The sequence below is a fragment of the Pangasianodon hypophthalmus genome, chromosome 22 (genome assembly GCF_027358585.1).
Source record: "Pangasianodon hypophthalmus isolate fPanHyp1 chromosome 22, fPanHyp1.pri, whole genome shotgun sequence".
Taxonomy (NCBI): domain Eukaryota; kingdom Metazoa; phylum Chordata; class Actinopteri; order Siluriformes; family Pangasiidae; genus Pangasianodon; species Pangasianodon hypophthalmus.
In genome coordinates, this window is record NC_069731.1 from 5,450,643 (window position 1) to 5,464,691 (window position 14,049).

A 14,049-nucleotide genomic window follows, 5' to 3' on the forward strand; every position below is an offset into this window, starting at 1 on the left:
TAGTTTGCCTATTATCCCTGTGCTTCATGGGTTTCCTCCTCCAGTCCAAAGACATGCTTTGTAGGCTGATTTGCATTTCCAAATTGTCCATAGTGTGTCATTTTGGCCTGTGATGGGTTGGCAGCCTGTCCAGAGTGTTCCCTGCCTTGTGCCACGAGTTCCCTGGGATAGGCTCCAGGCGCCCCATAACCCTGTATAGGATAAGTGGTATGGAAAATGGATGGATGGATGGACTGACACACCGTGGGCTTGTGAAACTTGTTTTTAGCACTGCTTCATTAAAAACATAAGGTTTGAATGGGAATAGATACAGCTTTGATGTTGAACTGGCTTTGGAGCTGGTTTTACTGACCACAGGGATGATTTTGTTTGTCCAAAAGAGCTGGACACCATGGTAACCCTGAACTGAAAGTAAAATGTGAGGTGTTTTGGGTTATTTCCCAATATACGTAGACTACTCAGTTCTCAGAATAGGCTGGTGTTTAAACAGGTGACTGAAAGAGAAACTGAAATAAAAAACTTGACATGAATGAGTGCAACAGCCACATAAACTCATTAGTAAGTGTGTAGCTGATGAGGCTCTAGCTATGGCGTCTAAACGTTCCTTCTCTGAAGAGGACTTCACGTGCCCTGTGTGTTGTGATGTGTTTAAGGAGCCCGTGCTCCTGTCGTGCGGTCACAGCGCGTGCAGCACCTGCGTTCACCGGTACTGGGACGTCAAACGCTGCCGAGAATGTCCACTTTGCAGGAAACGATCCGCGATAAACCCTACGATCAACCTGGCTCTGAAAAACCTGTGTCAGACCTTCCTGGAGGTCCGAGGTGATCCCGAGACACTCTGTGACATCCATAGAGAGAAGCTGAAACTCTTCTGTGTGAATGACGGAGAGGTCGCGTGCTTACTCTGTCGAGATTCTAGCAAACACCTACAGCACCAATTCATTCCTGTCGACGAAGCAGCTTCTGAACTAAAGGTAAAATTTACACAGACTAAAGTAAAACTAAAGTAGAAATTCACCAAATGACACCTTTGTTTTTTTGCCAAACATTCGAAAATAATAGTCTGGATTTCTTTAGCCTACTTATACAGTTGTCACATAGTATAAAAATGAGTATTAAAAAGTCTCACAGAGTTTTTTCTCACACTAACTTTTTCATAGTTTATGTTAAAGTGACCCTGAAGCTGACCACCAAGTAGGTGTTTCAGAGCTTCTTATACTTGTTCCTTAGTGGAATCTTAGTGTACACCTTGAAAAAAAATATTTTGGATATATTTTTGTTTTAATTTTGTAATTCATGACAATTAAACATTTCTGATGACTCATACTTGTACTAGTTACTGTAATCATCCAATTAAATGCTCTCTAAAAGGTATCTGTCCCACCCCCAGTGTGGGGCTTGTTTTATAGTAGCAGCTACAGTCCCCTCTGAAAGTATTGGAACAGCAAGGCCAATTTTTTTTTTTTTTTTTTTGCTGTTGGGTTCGCGAACTGAGCTACATTCAGAGCTATTCATTGTGTAACCAATCAATCTACCAAGTCAACCTGGGCAACAAGAAACACCTGTCAGTCACATGTTCCAATATTTTTGATCACTTGAACAAATGGGTGAGTTCAACCAAAGGGTGCCATGTTCTACGCTGTTTAACACATCTAGATGTAAATACTAGGAAATGAAAGCTGAAATCCTGATCTATCCTCTCATATTCATCTTTCGATCTCAAATCCAAATGTCTTCAGTGTATAGCAAAAACAATAGAATTGGCCTTGCCTTTCCAATACTTTCAGAAGGGACTGTATTCAGCAGGAATTTTTCATCACTGCATTTTTTATTTATTTATTTATTTTTGTCTGTATATTCCCACACACCTCCTTTTTGCAACCATCCTTTGCAAGAGAAGAAATGGTTGGAGTTTATACTTTTTTTTTTTTTTAGTTTATTAGTCAAGGGTGGACTTTGTTCAGTTCAGATTTGTGTTTTACCAATTTGGAGCTTTCAATGCCAGAATATCACTCCATCAGACTGATCGAGAACATGATTCTGCATCAGTAAGATTAATTAATATCATTTTTTTATTGAGTAGCATAATATTATTCAAATTTAATTATAAACCAGACACGTCAAACACCTCCCGGTGATGACCCTGCGGCTCTGCATCACCATCAGTGCTGCTAATGGTCAACCTTATTACAACATAACTGCAATAATAATAAAATCCAGCTCTTAATTTTTTTTCTAAATTTAATTTCAGTTTTAAGTTTAATTTTGGTGCTTCACTAAAATTAAATAAATCACAATCAGAATAAATTTTGCATTCTTGATTATAGGGTGTTCTTATGAGTGCACTGAATACCTTGAAAATGAAAATGAAGAGCCTCCAAGATGCCCACTTTCATTGTCATCAAAATATAGATCACATAAAGGTGAGAATGGCTAGCATACCTAAAACTTTAATAGGCTATGATATGATCTGATAAAATATATAATTGTGCACGAAAGTGAAGGGCATCTTTCCCGACCAAAATAGTTTGCACTGGTAGAAATCCTGCCAATAAAAAAACATCCGATAATGACAGCTATTAACTTGTTTCAGATGATAAGTTCTTATAAGTGGCTTGTATTAAATCTATATGTGGTTTATTTTTGTGGAAGGCACTGTTTAACCAAAACTATTGGTGTCTGTTTATGTTGGGATCTTATAGAACTATATCAAGTGGGGCTATCTTAATGTTTTAGTATCAGTGACAAATATTAGACATATAATGTGTGTGTGTGTCTGACTGGCACTTGTGTTAATCATGTCAGCAACAGGCAGAGTACGTAAAGAATCAGATAAAGGAGGAATTTAAGAAACTTCGGCAGTTTCTGCAAAAGGAGAATAGAGCCATGATGAAGCAGCTGAAGAAGGAGGAGCAGGAGAAAACAAAGAGTCTGGAAAGCAAAATAGAACAAATGAATCAAGAGATACAGTCACTCTCAGACACTATTAAAGACCTAAGAAAGGAATTTGAATCTGAAGACGTCAAATTCCTGAAGGTTAGGCTTCCTTCTTTCCTCCCTGTCTCCCATCCATCAGGCCATCCATCCATCAATCCTAATGTTCAATCCTGTTATCTTGTACCTCTTGCATTGCATAGTTGGTCATAATTTGTTTATTAATCCTAATTTTTTTTTCTGTTTTTTTTTTTTACAGAACTTTGAGAGGACTTTGGCAAAGTGAGTTGGATTTGACTTGCTTCTCATTTTGTTTCTGTTTCCTTTAGACTTGAGGGACATCAGAATTTAAAACAGCTATCTTTGTTATGGCTATTAAACACTCAGATAGTTGGTTATAGCTGGTAATGTGGGCAGTGGTGGCTGAATGGTTAAGGCTCTGGGTTACTGTTTGGAAGGTTGGGGGCTCAAGCCCAAGCACTGTCAAGCTGCTACTGTTGGGCACTTGAGCAAGGCCCTTAACCACATCTGCTCCAGGGGTGCTGCATCATGGCTGACCCTGTGCTCTGACCTTAACTTCCTAGCAAGCTGGGATATGCAACAAACTGTGTTTTGTTGGCTCTCTACTCATACTCTGCACAATGACAATAAAGTTGAATCTAATCTAATAAGATGCAACTACATTTAATTCTATACTTTTTAAACCTAAAGATTTCTGTAACTAGATATTATTGGGGAACTCCAATTCTGGAATTTGGTATCAAGATTACTGCAGGCCTGACTTCATTTTTTCATCTTAGATCCGAGTACAAAGATTCTCATCCAAATGTGGCTTCAGGCGAAGTTATTGATGTGGCAATGTACGTGGGAAACCTGCAGTTCAGACTCTGGAACAAAATGCAGAGCATCATTAAATACAGTGAGTCTTTTTTTTTTATTTTTTTTTTTTTATTAAAGCCATTTTATAAGTGAACACACTTTTTTGTGCCAACTTTATAAATTGATTATTTGAGAACAGTCATGTTCCTGGTGTAGAAGCAGCTAGAATGATTTAATAGACTGGACCTCACCAGTTTACCTTCAAGTGAATGTAAGTGTGGCATTTTTCCTCCATGCCCTACTACAACACCTAGGTCACTTTGGCGGAATCCTCTTCACTGACTACAGTTTTGCCTTCAATACTATTTGGCTAAACTAAATGATCAAGAAACTCCACCATCTCAACATCTCTCCACTAATCATTTACAGGATACACAACAGGCCATAGGTTGTAAGACTTAGAATGATGAAATCTTTGACCTTCATCACCAACACCCTGTATACAAAATTACCAGTATAACAGCGGGGTCTCCTGTACACAGCCTTTAATTGATTTAATGTGATTTGATTTAATTGATTTGATTTAATTGGGCTCTGATTGGGCCATTCCATCTTCTTCTTCTGAAGCCATTCCTTTGTTAACTTGGATTTGTTCTTTGGGTCGTTATCTAGCCAGGTGAAGGTGATATTTTTCTTCAACTTAAGCTGTCCAACAGAGGCCTGCTGGTTTTGTGCCAAATAGATTGGTATTTGGAGCTATCCATGATTCCTTCTGTCTTGACTAGAGCCCATGTCCCAGCTGAAGAGATGTAGCCCCATAGCATGATGCTGCCACCACCATGGGTATGGTGTTCTTTAGGTGATAAGCTGTCTTGTTTTTGTGCCAACCTTTCTTTTAGAATTTTGCCCCTAAGATTCTACCTTGGTTTTATCAGTCCATAACACATTTTGCCAGGTTTTGGCAAAATTTAGGCGGGCTTAGATTTTTTTTTTTTCATGAGAAAGAGTTTTTGTCGAACCACCCTGCACCATAGGTCAGATGTATAGAATACAATAGATTGTTGTTGCATGTCACAGGGAGTGACCAGTACTTTTCAAATATTCCTGCAGCTCCTTTAATGTTGCTGTAGGTCTCCTGGCAGTTTCCCTGATAAGATTTCTTCTTGTCTTTTCATTGATTTTGGAAGGATGTCCTGTTCTTGGTAATGTCACTGTGGTGCCCCATGTTTTTACACTTTGATGATGATTGCTTTTACAGTGTTCCATGGTACACCTAATGTTTAGGAAATTCTTTTATACCCCTCTCCTAATTGATACCTTTTGACAGTGAGATCCTTTAGATGCTTTGTAAGCTCTCTGCAGACCATGGCCATGCTCTGTTAGCGTTCTTTGGGATTTGAGCTTGTTGTGTATTTAACATTACTGTCATTGGTAATTCAGTGTTTTAGAATTAATTCTTAGAGTGACACACAGGTTTCTACATCATTGATAAATGATATTTGGCTAATATCTGTACTTAATGTCTGTATTCTGTTTGTATGTTTACATATATGAATGTGTGGATAGTTTATTTGTTCAGTCTGTGAAAAAAAATTCTTCTCTGAGGACAATGAAGAACCTTCTATACCTGTTTTAGGTCTCAGTAAGATACACTAATTGTGATTTGTCTTCTCAGCTCCTGTTATCTTGGACCCAAACACAGCTCACTCGCAGCTCATTCTGTCTTCGGATCTGACCAGCGTAAGAGACAGTGATGATGACGTTGAGGACAAGGCTGACAAGCCCAGACTACCAGTTTTGGACACTCCTGAGCGGTTTAGGAGTTTGTGTGTCCTGGGGTCTGAGGGCTTCTCTTCGGGGCTGCACTGTTGGGATGTTGAGGTGGGAAACAGCACCTTCTGGATGCTCGGTGTGACCACTGAGACTGTTCAGAGAAAAGAATCCAATGTTTTTCCCAGAGGAGCTTGGGGTATTGGGTATGATGGTGAAAAGCTGTGTGCTCGATCCCCTTTGGAAGTGTATACTCCTCTCACTTTGGCTGCCAAACCCCAGATGGTCAGAATTCGTCTGGACATGGATTTAGGGGAGGTGTGGTTCTTAGATCTTGCCAGCAATGACATTATCCACATGTTCTCACACCAGTTCACTGGGAAGGTCTTTCCCTTCTTCCACAGCATGTGCAGTCTATCTCCTCTGAAGATTATGCCTCTCCAGCCTTTTGTGATGCTGGAAGACATCCCTTAATGCTCTTGTTTCTAAGTGATAAGTGGCAGTGATAAGTGGCGGTGGTTCACATTACTGACTGTAGTCCATTTTTAAAGTTGTAATGTATTTATTCTGTTGTAGCAACTTGAAGAACAAGTAAACTAGATCAGGGTACAGTCTGACAACTTGTTTGATGCTAAAGAAAGACGTATGGTGATGTAGATTATGTGGAGAACATGTCAGTACAGTTTTGTTTTGCTTTCTGTACCTTTCATGGCTAAAGGTGAAAAAGATGGAACTATATAACAGAATATAATGTGTCAAGTGTTTGTTCACACTTAGACATAAGGCTGTTACACTTTAAAATGTTTATCTTCTACATCTTGTGCTCTAATAGTTCCACACAGTTTGTGTTATTAGTCAGAACCTAGCTCATGTGACATCTTTCGGTTTTCACCCTGGTTTTCCCCTAGTCATTTGTCATTTTTCTTAGTGTCATACGTAAAATATTATGCCAAATTCTGATTCCAAATTCTTCTTCCATCTGATGGGAGAAGGGACATTAAATGAAGTGTTAAAACCTCTTAGCACTTTCTGGCAAATCATAGTGTGGGAGACTTTCTAATGACAAGCTTATAAGGCATGACTGATTTGTTGTGATGGCCATGACCGTTATCGAAACATGGGTTCAAGGACACACAGTATTAGAGACCAAACACAGGTGAATACAGTGAAGCTTTGTTGAAACATAAATAACACAATGGGTAATGCACTAATCCACCTCCTAAATAAAAGCCTAGATAAGTTTTATTGATGGAAATTGGTATTGATAGGGATTCTATTCTGAACTTAAGTTTCTTTTTCTGTCTTTTTTTTTTAGCCATAATTTCTGGAAAATCGCTCTGGAGTATAAAGCCTTGTTTGAACTGGATTCGTTTTACCTGTAATCTTAGTGATTACTAAAGAGATCTAAAATTAGTATACTGCTAAAATGTAGCATAACCTGTACATATACATCTTGGCTATGATGTTTACATCTGGACTGTCTGTTTGAGGACTGCACTTATGCACTTATTCATTCTAGCATCTAATTCAGTTTAGTTTGATTTTGTTATTTTGTTACTTTTAATGTGTATTTGCTATATTCTTTTAAACCTTTACTTTCCATATACTGTAAGCCATGTTGTGTTATTTTATTCATGTTTCTCATTATTTCTTCCTGCAAAACACTGTGAACTTGTGTAGGAACTTGTACAGCCTAGTTTAGTAGTAGAAGCCTTGTTTAAGAGATGCACATGGGATATTTAAAATATGAAGGCACACCTTGTTAGCACTGTGAAAGTGGATTTCCTCTTGATTTTTTTATGTCATCCTTTTAAATATTATTCATAATATGTAAAGAAAACGTGCTTATTATTATTATTATTATTATTATTATTATTATTATTATTATTATTATAACTATTATTATGTTATGTCACTGTAAAAGTCTCCTGGAGGTGCTCACACCAGCCAATTTGGAAATTAATCAAAACCTGAGAATACAAAACCAAAGAATATAAAGGTGCTTTAAACATTCTGAGGTATGGTCCAAAATCCTGCTGTGTGTAGTTGGTGCATGTATTTTTTGTTTTTTATTATTATGTAGCTAATTTTTCTATTAAAACATACAGACATACAAGGTGGTCTCCTCTCATATGGATTAGCTCAATGTATTAAGCATCAATTAATTAGTCTGATAATTCATATACCTGTACTTTATCACAATATGTGATAGGGCTAGGGTTAGGGTTAGGGTGATGAAGTTGAATAGAGGATGGAAATACTTTGTAGAACAATTCATTCACAGTGTAAGGTAACGTTAACTGAGGGGCATTGATGATGAGTAACTAGATATGTAGTTAACTGATACTGTGGACGTGTTATTTCATATATGCTACATTTCAGTTCATTTCCATTAATCACTATACAAAATGATTCAGTTGTGGATAGGTGAAAGAGTTTTATCACTGATAGCATACTTATGCTAATGTTAACTAGCTGTATTTCTAGTTAATTAAGAGCTAACGCTTATGAGAATGCTAACTGGTTTTGCTTGTTCATTGTGAAGTGTAGTCAACAGCAATGTGGGATTCAGGGCTAGATGCCATGAACGATGAACGACAAGGAGGAACGAAGAGCCAAACAAATTTCAGGTTAAACTCTACTGTGAGGCTGTCGGATTAGCTTTGTTCACACAGCGAACCATTTCTATTCACTGAGGTTGCAGTTTATTTATTTGTTTGTTTGTTTGTTTATTATCTTGTACTGATATTTCAACTTGTTTCTTTGAATCCACTGCATCTCGCTTCTCATAAACAGTACTCGACTCTGCCATTGTTGTTGTAGTAGCGGAAGTATAATTATAAAAACCCGGAAGTGGAAAAAGGACTCATTGGGCTGGGTTTGTCATGAATACCTGGCAACCCTGACTCAAACTGAAAGTAAAAACAGATAAGGTACTGTAGGTTATTTCCAGAGTAAATAGAATAGGCTGGTATTTAGAAAGTGTATGACCGAGAAGTTGTTGAGGTATTCTGAAGGCTCTGGCTATGGCGTCTAAACGTTCCTTCTCTGAAGAGGACTTCACGTGCCCTGTGTGTTGTGATGTGTTTAAGGAGCCCGTGCTCCTGTCGTGCGGTCACAGCGCGTGCAGCAGCTGCGTTCACCGGTACTGGGACATCAAACGCTGCCGAGAATGTCCACTTTGCAGGAAACGATCCGCGATAAACCCTACGATCAACCTGGCTCTGAAAAACCTGTGTCAGACCTTCCTGGAGGTCCGAGGTGATCCCGAGACACTCTGTGACATCCATGGAGAGAAGCTGAAACTCTTCTGTGTGAATGACGGACAGGCCGCGTGCTTGGTGTGCAGAGATTCCAGCAAACACCTACAGCACCGCTTCATCCCTGTCGACGAAGCAGCTGCTGAACAAAAGGTAAAATTAATATTTTGGCGCGACATTCATTCTTTAAAAAGAATTAGTTCCCTCGAGATACCAAGTCGTGGCCATGACTTAATGATCTCATTTTCACACCCTAATTATCTCATTTTCACAGCTTAATGATCTAATTCTCTCTCCTTAATGATCTCTTGCTCACTCCTTAATTATCTCGTTCTCACTCCTTAATTATCTCATTTTCACTCCCTAATGATCTCACTCTCACACCTTAATGATCTCATTCTCACTCCTTAATTATCTCATTTTCACTTCTTAATGATCTCATTCTCACTCCTTAATGATTTCTTTCTCACTCCCTAATGATCTCATTCTCACTCCTTAATTATCTCATTTTCACACTTTAATGAACTCTTGCTCACTCCTTAAAGATCTCATTCTCATTCCTTAATGATCTCATTTGCACTCTTTAATTATCTCATTCTCACTCCTTAATGATCTCATTTTCACTCCTTAATGAGCTCTTGCTCACTCCTTAATTATCTCTTGCTCACTCCTTAATAATCTCATTCTCACTCCTTAAACATGTCTTTCTCACTCCTTAATGATCTCATTTGCACTCTTTAATTATCTCATTCTCACTCCTTAATGATCTCAGTACCACACCATAATGATCTCATTACCACACCTTAATTATCTTGTTTCCATACCTTAATGATCTCATTGCCCTCGTTAAGGATCTTGTTCCTACACATTAATTTTCTTGTTCCCACAACTTAACATGCTCATTTTTCCTGACTTGACCACTGCTATGGTTACTGGAGTACCCTCAGTAAAACAGCCTCTGAGTATATGCACTTGTGTCTTGCCTCTCAACGCACATCACAATGCCTTAAGGTTCTTATTCCTATGCCAAAAATGATCTTATTCCTGTGCCTTAATTATCTTGTTCCCACCCTTAATGATCTCATTTCCATGTAGTAATGATCTCATTTCTCGATCAAAAATTAATGCTTGAAGATGCATTATTATGAAATAAATACACCTTTAGTGTTTTTGGACCAAGGGGTGAAATGCAGAAAATTTGACCAAAAGTTTTGACCAATCAGTTGTCACATATAGTATGAAAATGGGGCTTAGAAAGTTTTATAATTTATATAATTTTGTCTTATTTATTTGTAATAATGGTAATAGTAATAAGATTTGATTTGCCTTTTTTTGATTTCAGAAAAGAAGTTTCAATCTGATGCATCACTAAAATTAATTCACTCACAGTGGGATTAATTTGTGCATTTTTGATTGCAGGATGTTCTTAAGAATGCAGTGAATACAATGAAAATGAAAATTAAGAGCCTTCACGATGCCCAGGTTAATTTTCATCGAAATGTATATCACATAAAGGTGAGAATAGCTAGCCTACCTAAAGCTGAAATATGGTATATTAGTATATGATAAAGAAATTGAGTTACTACATCCTTTGTTGTATACTAGGACCTGTCCAATATTAGTTAACTGATCAAATCAGACAGTATTAAGCTTTCACAGCACTGGTGGAAATCCTGCTAATAATGAGTAATAACCAGTAATAATTTTAAAAAATTTGATATAGCAGGAACAATGTCATAAATCTGGGGGAGAGCTACGAGACAAGGCCCCAAGTCCCTAAGTGAGTCCTAAGTATGGATGTCGCACAGACACTTGGGGCTCTGGATGGCTGTACTTGAGAAATTGACAAAAATATAAGGATATAAGGAAAGGCCATTTCAACTTAACCACAACTATTGATGGCTGTGTAATTTTTTTGACCATATAAAATTATATCAGCCATGGCTAAAAATTTTTTTTAGTCCATTTTTTAGTATTATTAGGCCTATAGGCAACAAATTTTAATATTGGTCGGGCCCTTTTTTTAACCATATAATGTGTGCATGTCTGACTGACTGGTACTTGTGTTAATCATGTCAGCAACAGGCCAAGTACATGAAGAAGCAGATTAATGAGGAGTTTCGGAAACTTCAGCAGTTTCTGCAAGATGAAAATGCAGCCATGATGACTAAACTGGAGGTGGAAGTGCATCAGAAAACAGAGAGTCTGGAAAACAAAATAGAAAAAACTAAACAAGAGATTCTGGCTCTCACAAACACTATTGGAGACATAAAAGTGGAATTGCAATCTGAAGACATCAAATTCCTGAAGGTCAGGGTACAATCTTTCTTTCTTTCTTTCTTTCTTTCTCACTCTCTCTACTGTCTTTTTCGCACCATCCCTCTCTTTGTTTTCCCACAAAAGTCATGGGATCAGGCAGGTACAAAAAAATAATAGTAACTGTGGTTTGTGAGATTGGGAAGGACTTTTTGCAGGAGCAGGTGAGATTGCTCAAATGTTTTGCAGGAGCGGGTGGGATTGGTCAAACCTTATGCTGGAATGTATGGAATTGGACAAAAATGTTTTGCAGGACTGTGCAGGATTAGCCAGAATACCTTGAGAGTTGGTGGGTGTGGGATTAAAAAAATACCTTGAGAGTTGGTGGGAGTGGGATTAAAAAAAAGTCTTGTGCACACCTCTAATCTATTTTTTTTTCCAGAACTTTGAGACAAATATGGCAAAGTAAGTTGTATATCTATTCCTTCCCATTTTATTTACTTTTCATGCTTCTGTCCCAGCACATGGAAACCTTCAACTTTTGTAACACTATTAAGGAATATTTTAATGCCACTATATTTAATTAAAATACAATTGTATATATTTTAGTTGTTGTTTTTATATTTTATTTAAACACACATTTAAAAGTAAGACATAAATCTGGTATCAGGATTACTGCAGCCCTGACTCCTTTTTGTGTTTTTTAGAGTCCAGTACAAAGATTCAGATCTAAATATTACTTCAGGAGAAGTGATCAGTGTTGCAAAGTACCTGGGCAATCTGCAGTTCCAAGTCTGGAACAAAATGCAGAGTTTCATCAAATACAGTGAGTTTTTTTCATAAATTTTATAAGAGCACTTTCAGCATCTAGAATGATTTTGATAGATTGGCTCTTGTATCAGCTTTTAGGTCTCAGTAAGATACACTAATTTTGATATGTCTTCTCAGCTCCTGTTATCTTGGATCCGAACACAGCTCACTCGCAGCTCATCCTGTCCCCGGATCTGACCAGCGTAAGAGACAGTGATGATGACCATGAAGACCAGAATGACGTGCTGAGACCTCCAGTTTTGGACACTCCTGAGCGGTTTAGGAGTTTGTGTGTCCTGGGCTCAGAGGGCTTCTCTTCAGGGCTGCACTGTTGGGATGTTGAGGTGGGAAACAGCACCTTCTGGATGCTCGGTGTGACCACGGAGTCGGTTCAGAGAAAAGAACCCAATGTTTTTCCCAGCGGTGCTTGGGGTATTGGGTATGATGACCAAAAGCTGTGTGCTAGGTCTCCTTCAGAAACATATACTCCTCTCACTTTGGCTGCCAAACCCCAGGTGGTCAGAATTCGTCTGGACATGGATTTAGGGGAGGTGTGGTTCTTAGATCCTGCCAGTGATGCCGTTATCCACATGTTCTCTCACCATTTCACTGAGAAGGTCTTTCCATTCTTCCACAGCATGTGCAGTCTGTCTCCTCTGAAGATTATGCCTCTCCAGCCTTTTGTGGTGCTGAGAAAGCTCCCTTAATGCTCTTAATGTTTCTGCAGGTTGTACTAGCAATGACTCATGCTGCTGTGGACATTATGGACAATGGAAATACACATGATGATACAGTTTTGTTTTGCTTTCTGTATCTTCCACAGATAAGGGGGAACGCAATGGAGTATGACATCATTAAATCCGGGACATAATACATGACGTTTTATTCGGAAATGCACTTTAATACTTTTACAAGTTCTGTATATCTTCTATATCTTTAGCTTTGCCATTAGTTATACTCAAACTGTGTGCTTACTCATTACATAGCTCAGGGGATGTTTTCTTTCGGTTTTCACCCTGGTTTTCCCCTAGTTGATTACTTCATACTTGGAAGTTTTCAAATGATATTTCCATTAAGTGTAACAGGTGAACACACAGTTGGAAAGAGGTCTTCTGCATTTTCCCACTTTTCAGTAGCAGATATTAATAACACTAAATGCTGTCTCAAATACTGGCTTTTTTCAAATGCAAAGCACCTCAGTGAACCGGCTTGTAACTCACTCACGTACTTACTCAGTGACTCACATTTAGCTTGTTGAAAATTTTCCACTAGAGGCAGCTCTTGGCTCTCTAGTAGTTTTGTATGGACCAGTACAATGCAGTATTTCCCACACGTACGTTATACTTGGGCAGTGCATTTCAACAAATCAAATCAACACACCTTGCTTTGATTTTCGAATTAGACTTTCAGGATGTTGTTCAAATTTAGTAACTGATGAATAGATTCAAATGTAAATTTAACATTTTTGATGACTCGAGATGGATTTAACCAATGTGATCTCTTGATTCCTCAGTCCTACATCCTTCAAGACCCATGACCCAAAAATCATTGGAAGACCACCATCTTTTAGGACATAACAGTTCTCAAACAATAACAAGAACCACAGATATAAATGAACAGATATAAATCTCGAATAAATAAACGATGGGTAAACATTGAGGGCCTAAGTACTGTTCTGTACAAGCAGATCAGTTTCCCTTTAAATTTGCTTTAAATTGATGCTTCAGTGAGCAAGGATGTCTCATTTAGTAACTATGTTTGCCCTCAGTGGTTTCAAGGGGAAGACTTTTAATCCACCACAACCAGTGAACTGTGCAGGTGAATCTGCAGCATCAGTTCAGTGACATGCATTCAAAATTGTTTTAACTTTTGCAAAATTATTTTGTTAATAATATAGTGCAATTACTGTGACATTATTCTTAGTGGCATATATAAAGCCTTATTTAAAAGCTCATGGTACATTCTGGCAATCTAGCTCGGTTAGCGATCTGGCTTTAGACAGAACCACTAAATTCAAAACTTTAGGGTGCAGTTAGGAGTCTGTGTACGGCACATGAGAGCGAAGGATTATAAACGTATAAAATCAACTGCATCAAGAATGTAAATTGTCATCTGATTTACATTAAACATGCTTTACTTTACTTCATGTGGAGCCACTGTGTGCTACGTGATGTTTTGCAAATGATACATTCAGACTGAC

At 38.1% G+C, this 14,049-nt stretch overlaps 2 protein-coding genes across 4 annotated transcripts; both read left to right on the forward strand.

Annotated features, from left to right (window-relative positions):
- The first annotated feature begins 580 nt into the window (after positions 1–580).
- LOC113532629 (zinc-binding protein A33-like) lies at positions 581–7,627 on the forward strand. The gene is made up of 6 exons (XM_026924083.3): positions 581–974; positions 2,328–2,423; positions 2,806–3,036; positions 3,194–3,216; positions 3,735–3,853; positions 5,429–7,627. Exons 1-6 carry the CDS (start codon positions 588–590, stop codon positions 5,995–5,997), a joined length of 1,425 nt encoding a protein of 474 aa, XP_026779884.3. The 5' UTR covers positions 581–587; the 3' UTR covers positions 5,998–7,627.
- A 740-nt stretch (positions 7,628–8,367) lies between these two features.
- Positions 8,368–13,990, forward strand: LOC113532776 (zinc-binding protein A33). Of its 3 annotated transcripts, none has more exons than XM_026924395.3 (6): positions 8,369–8,936; positions 10,203–10,298; positions 10,869–11,093; positions 11,482–11,504; positions 11,747–11,865; positions 11,988–13,990. In XM_026924395.3, exons 1-6 carry the CDS (start codon positions 8,550–8,552, stop codon positions 12,554–12,556), a joined length of 1,419 nt encoding a protein of 472 aa, XP_026780196.2. In that variant the 5' UTR covers positions 8,369–8,549; the 3' UTR covers positions 12,557–13,990. The 3 variants fall into 3 exon arrangements, with proteins under 3 accessions (XP_034154141.1, XP_026780196.2, XP_026780195.2); XM_026924394.3 differs by having other exon boundaries at positions 8,370–8,936; positions 10,863–11,093; XM_034298250.2 differs by lacking the exon at positions 10,203–10,298 and having other exon boundaries at positions 8,368–8,936; positions 10,863–11,093.
- Positions 13,991–14,049: the final 59 nt, after the last annotated feature.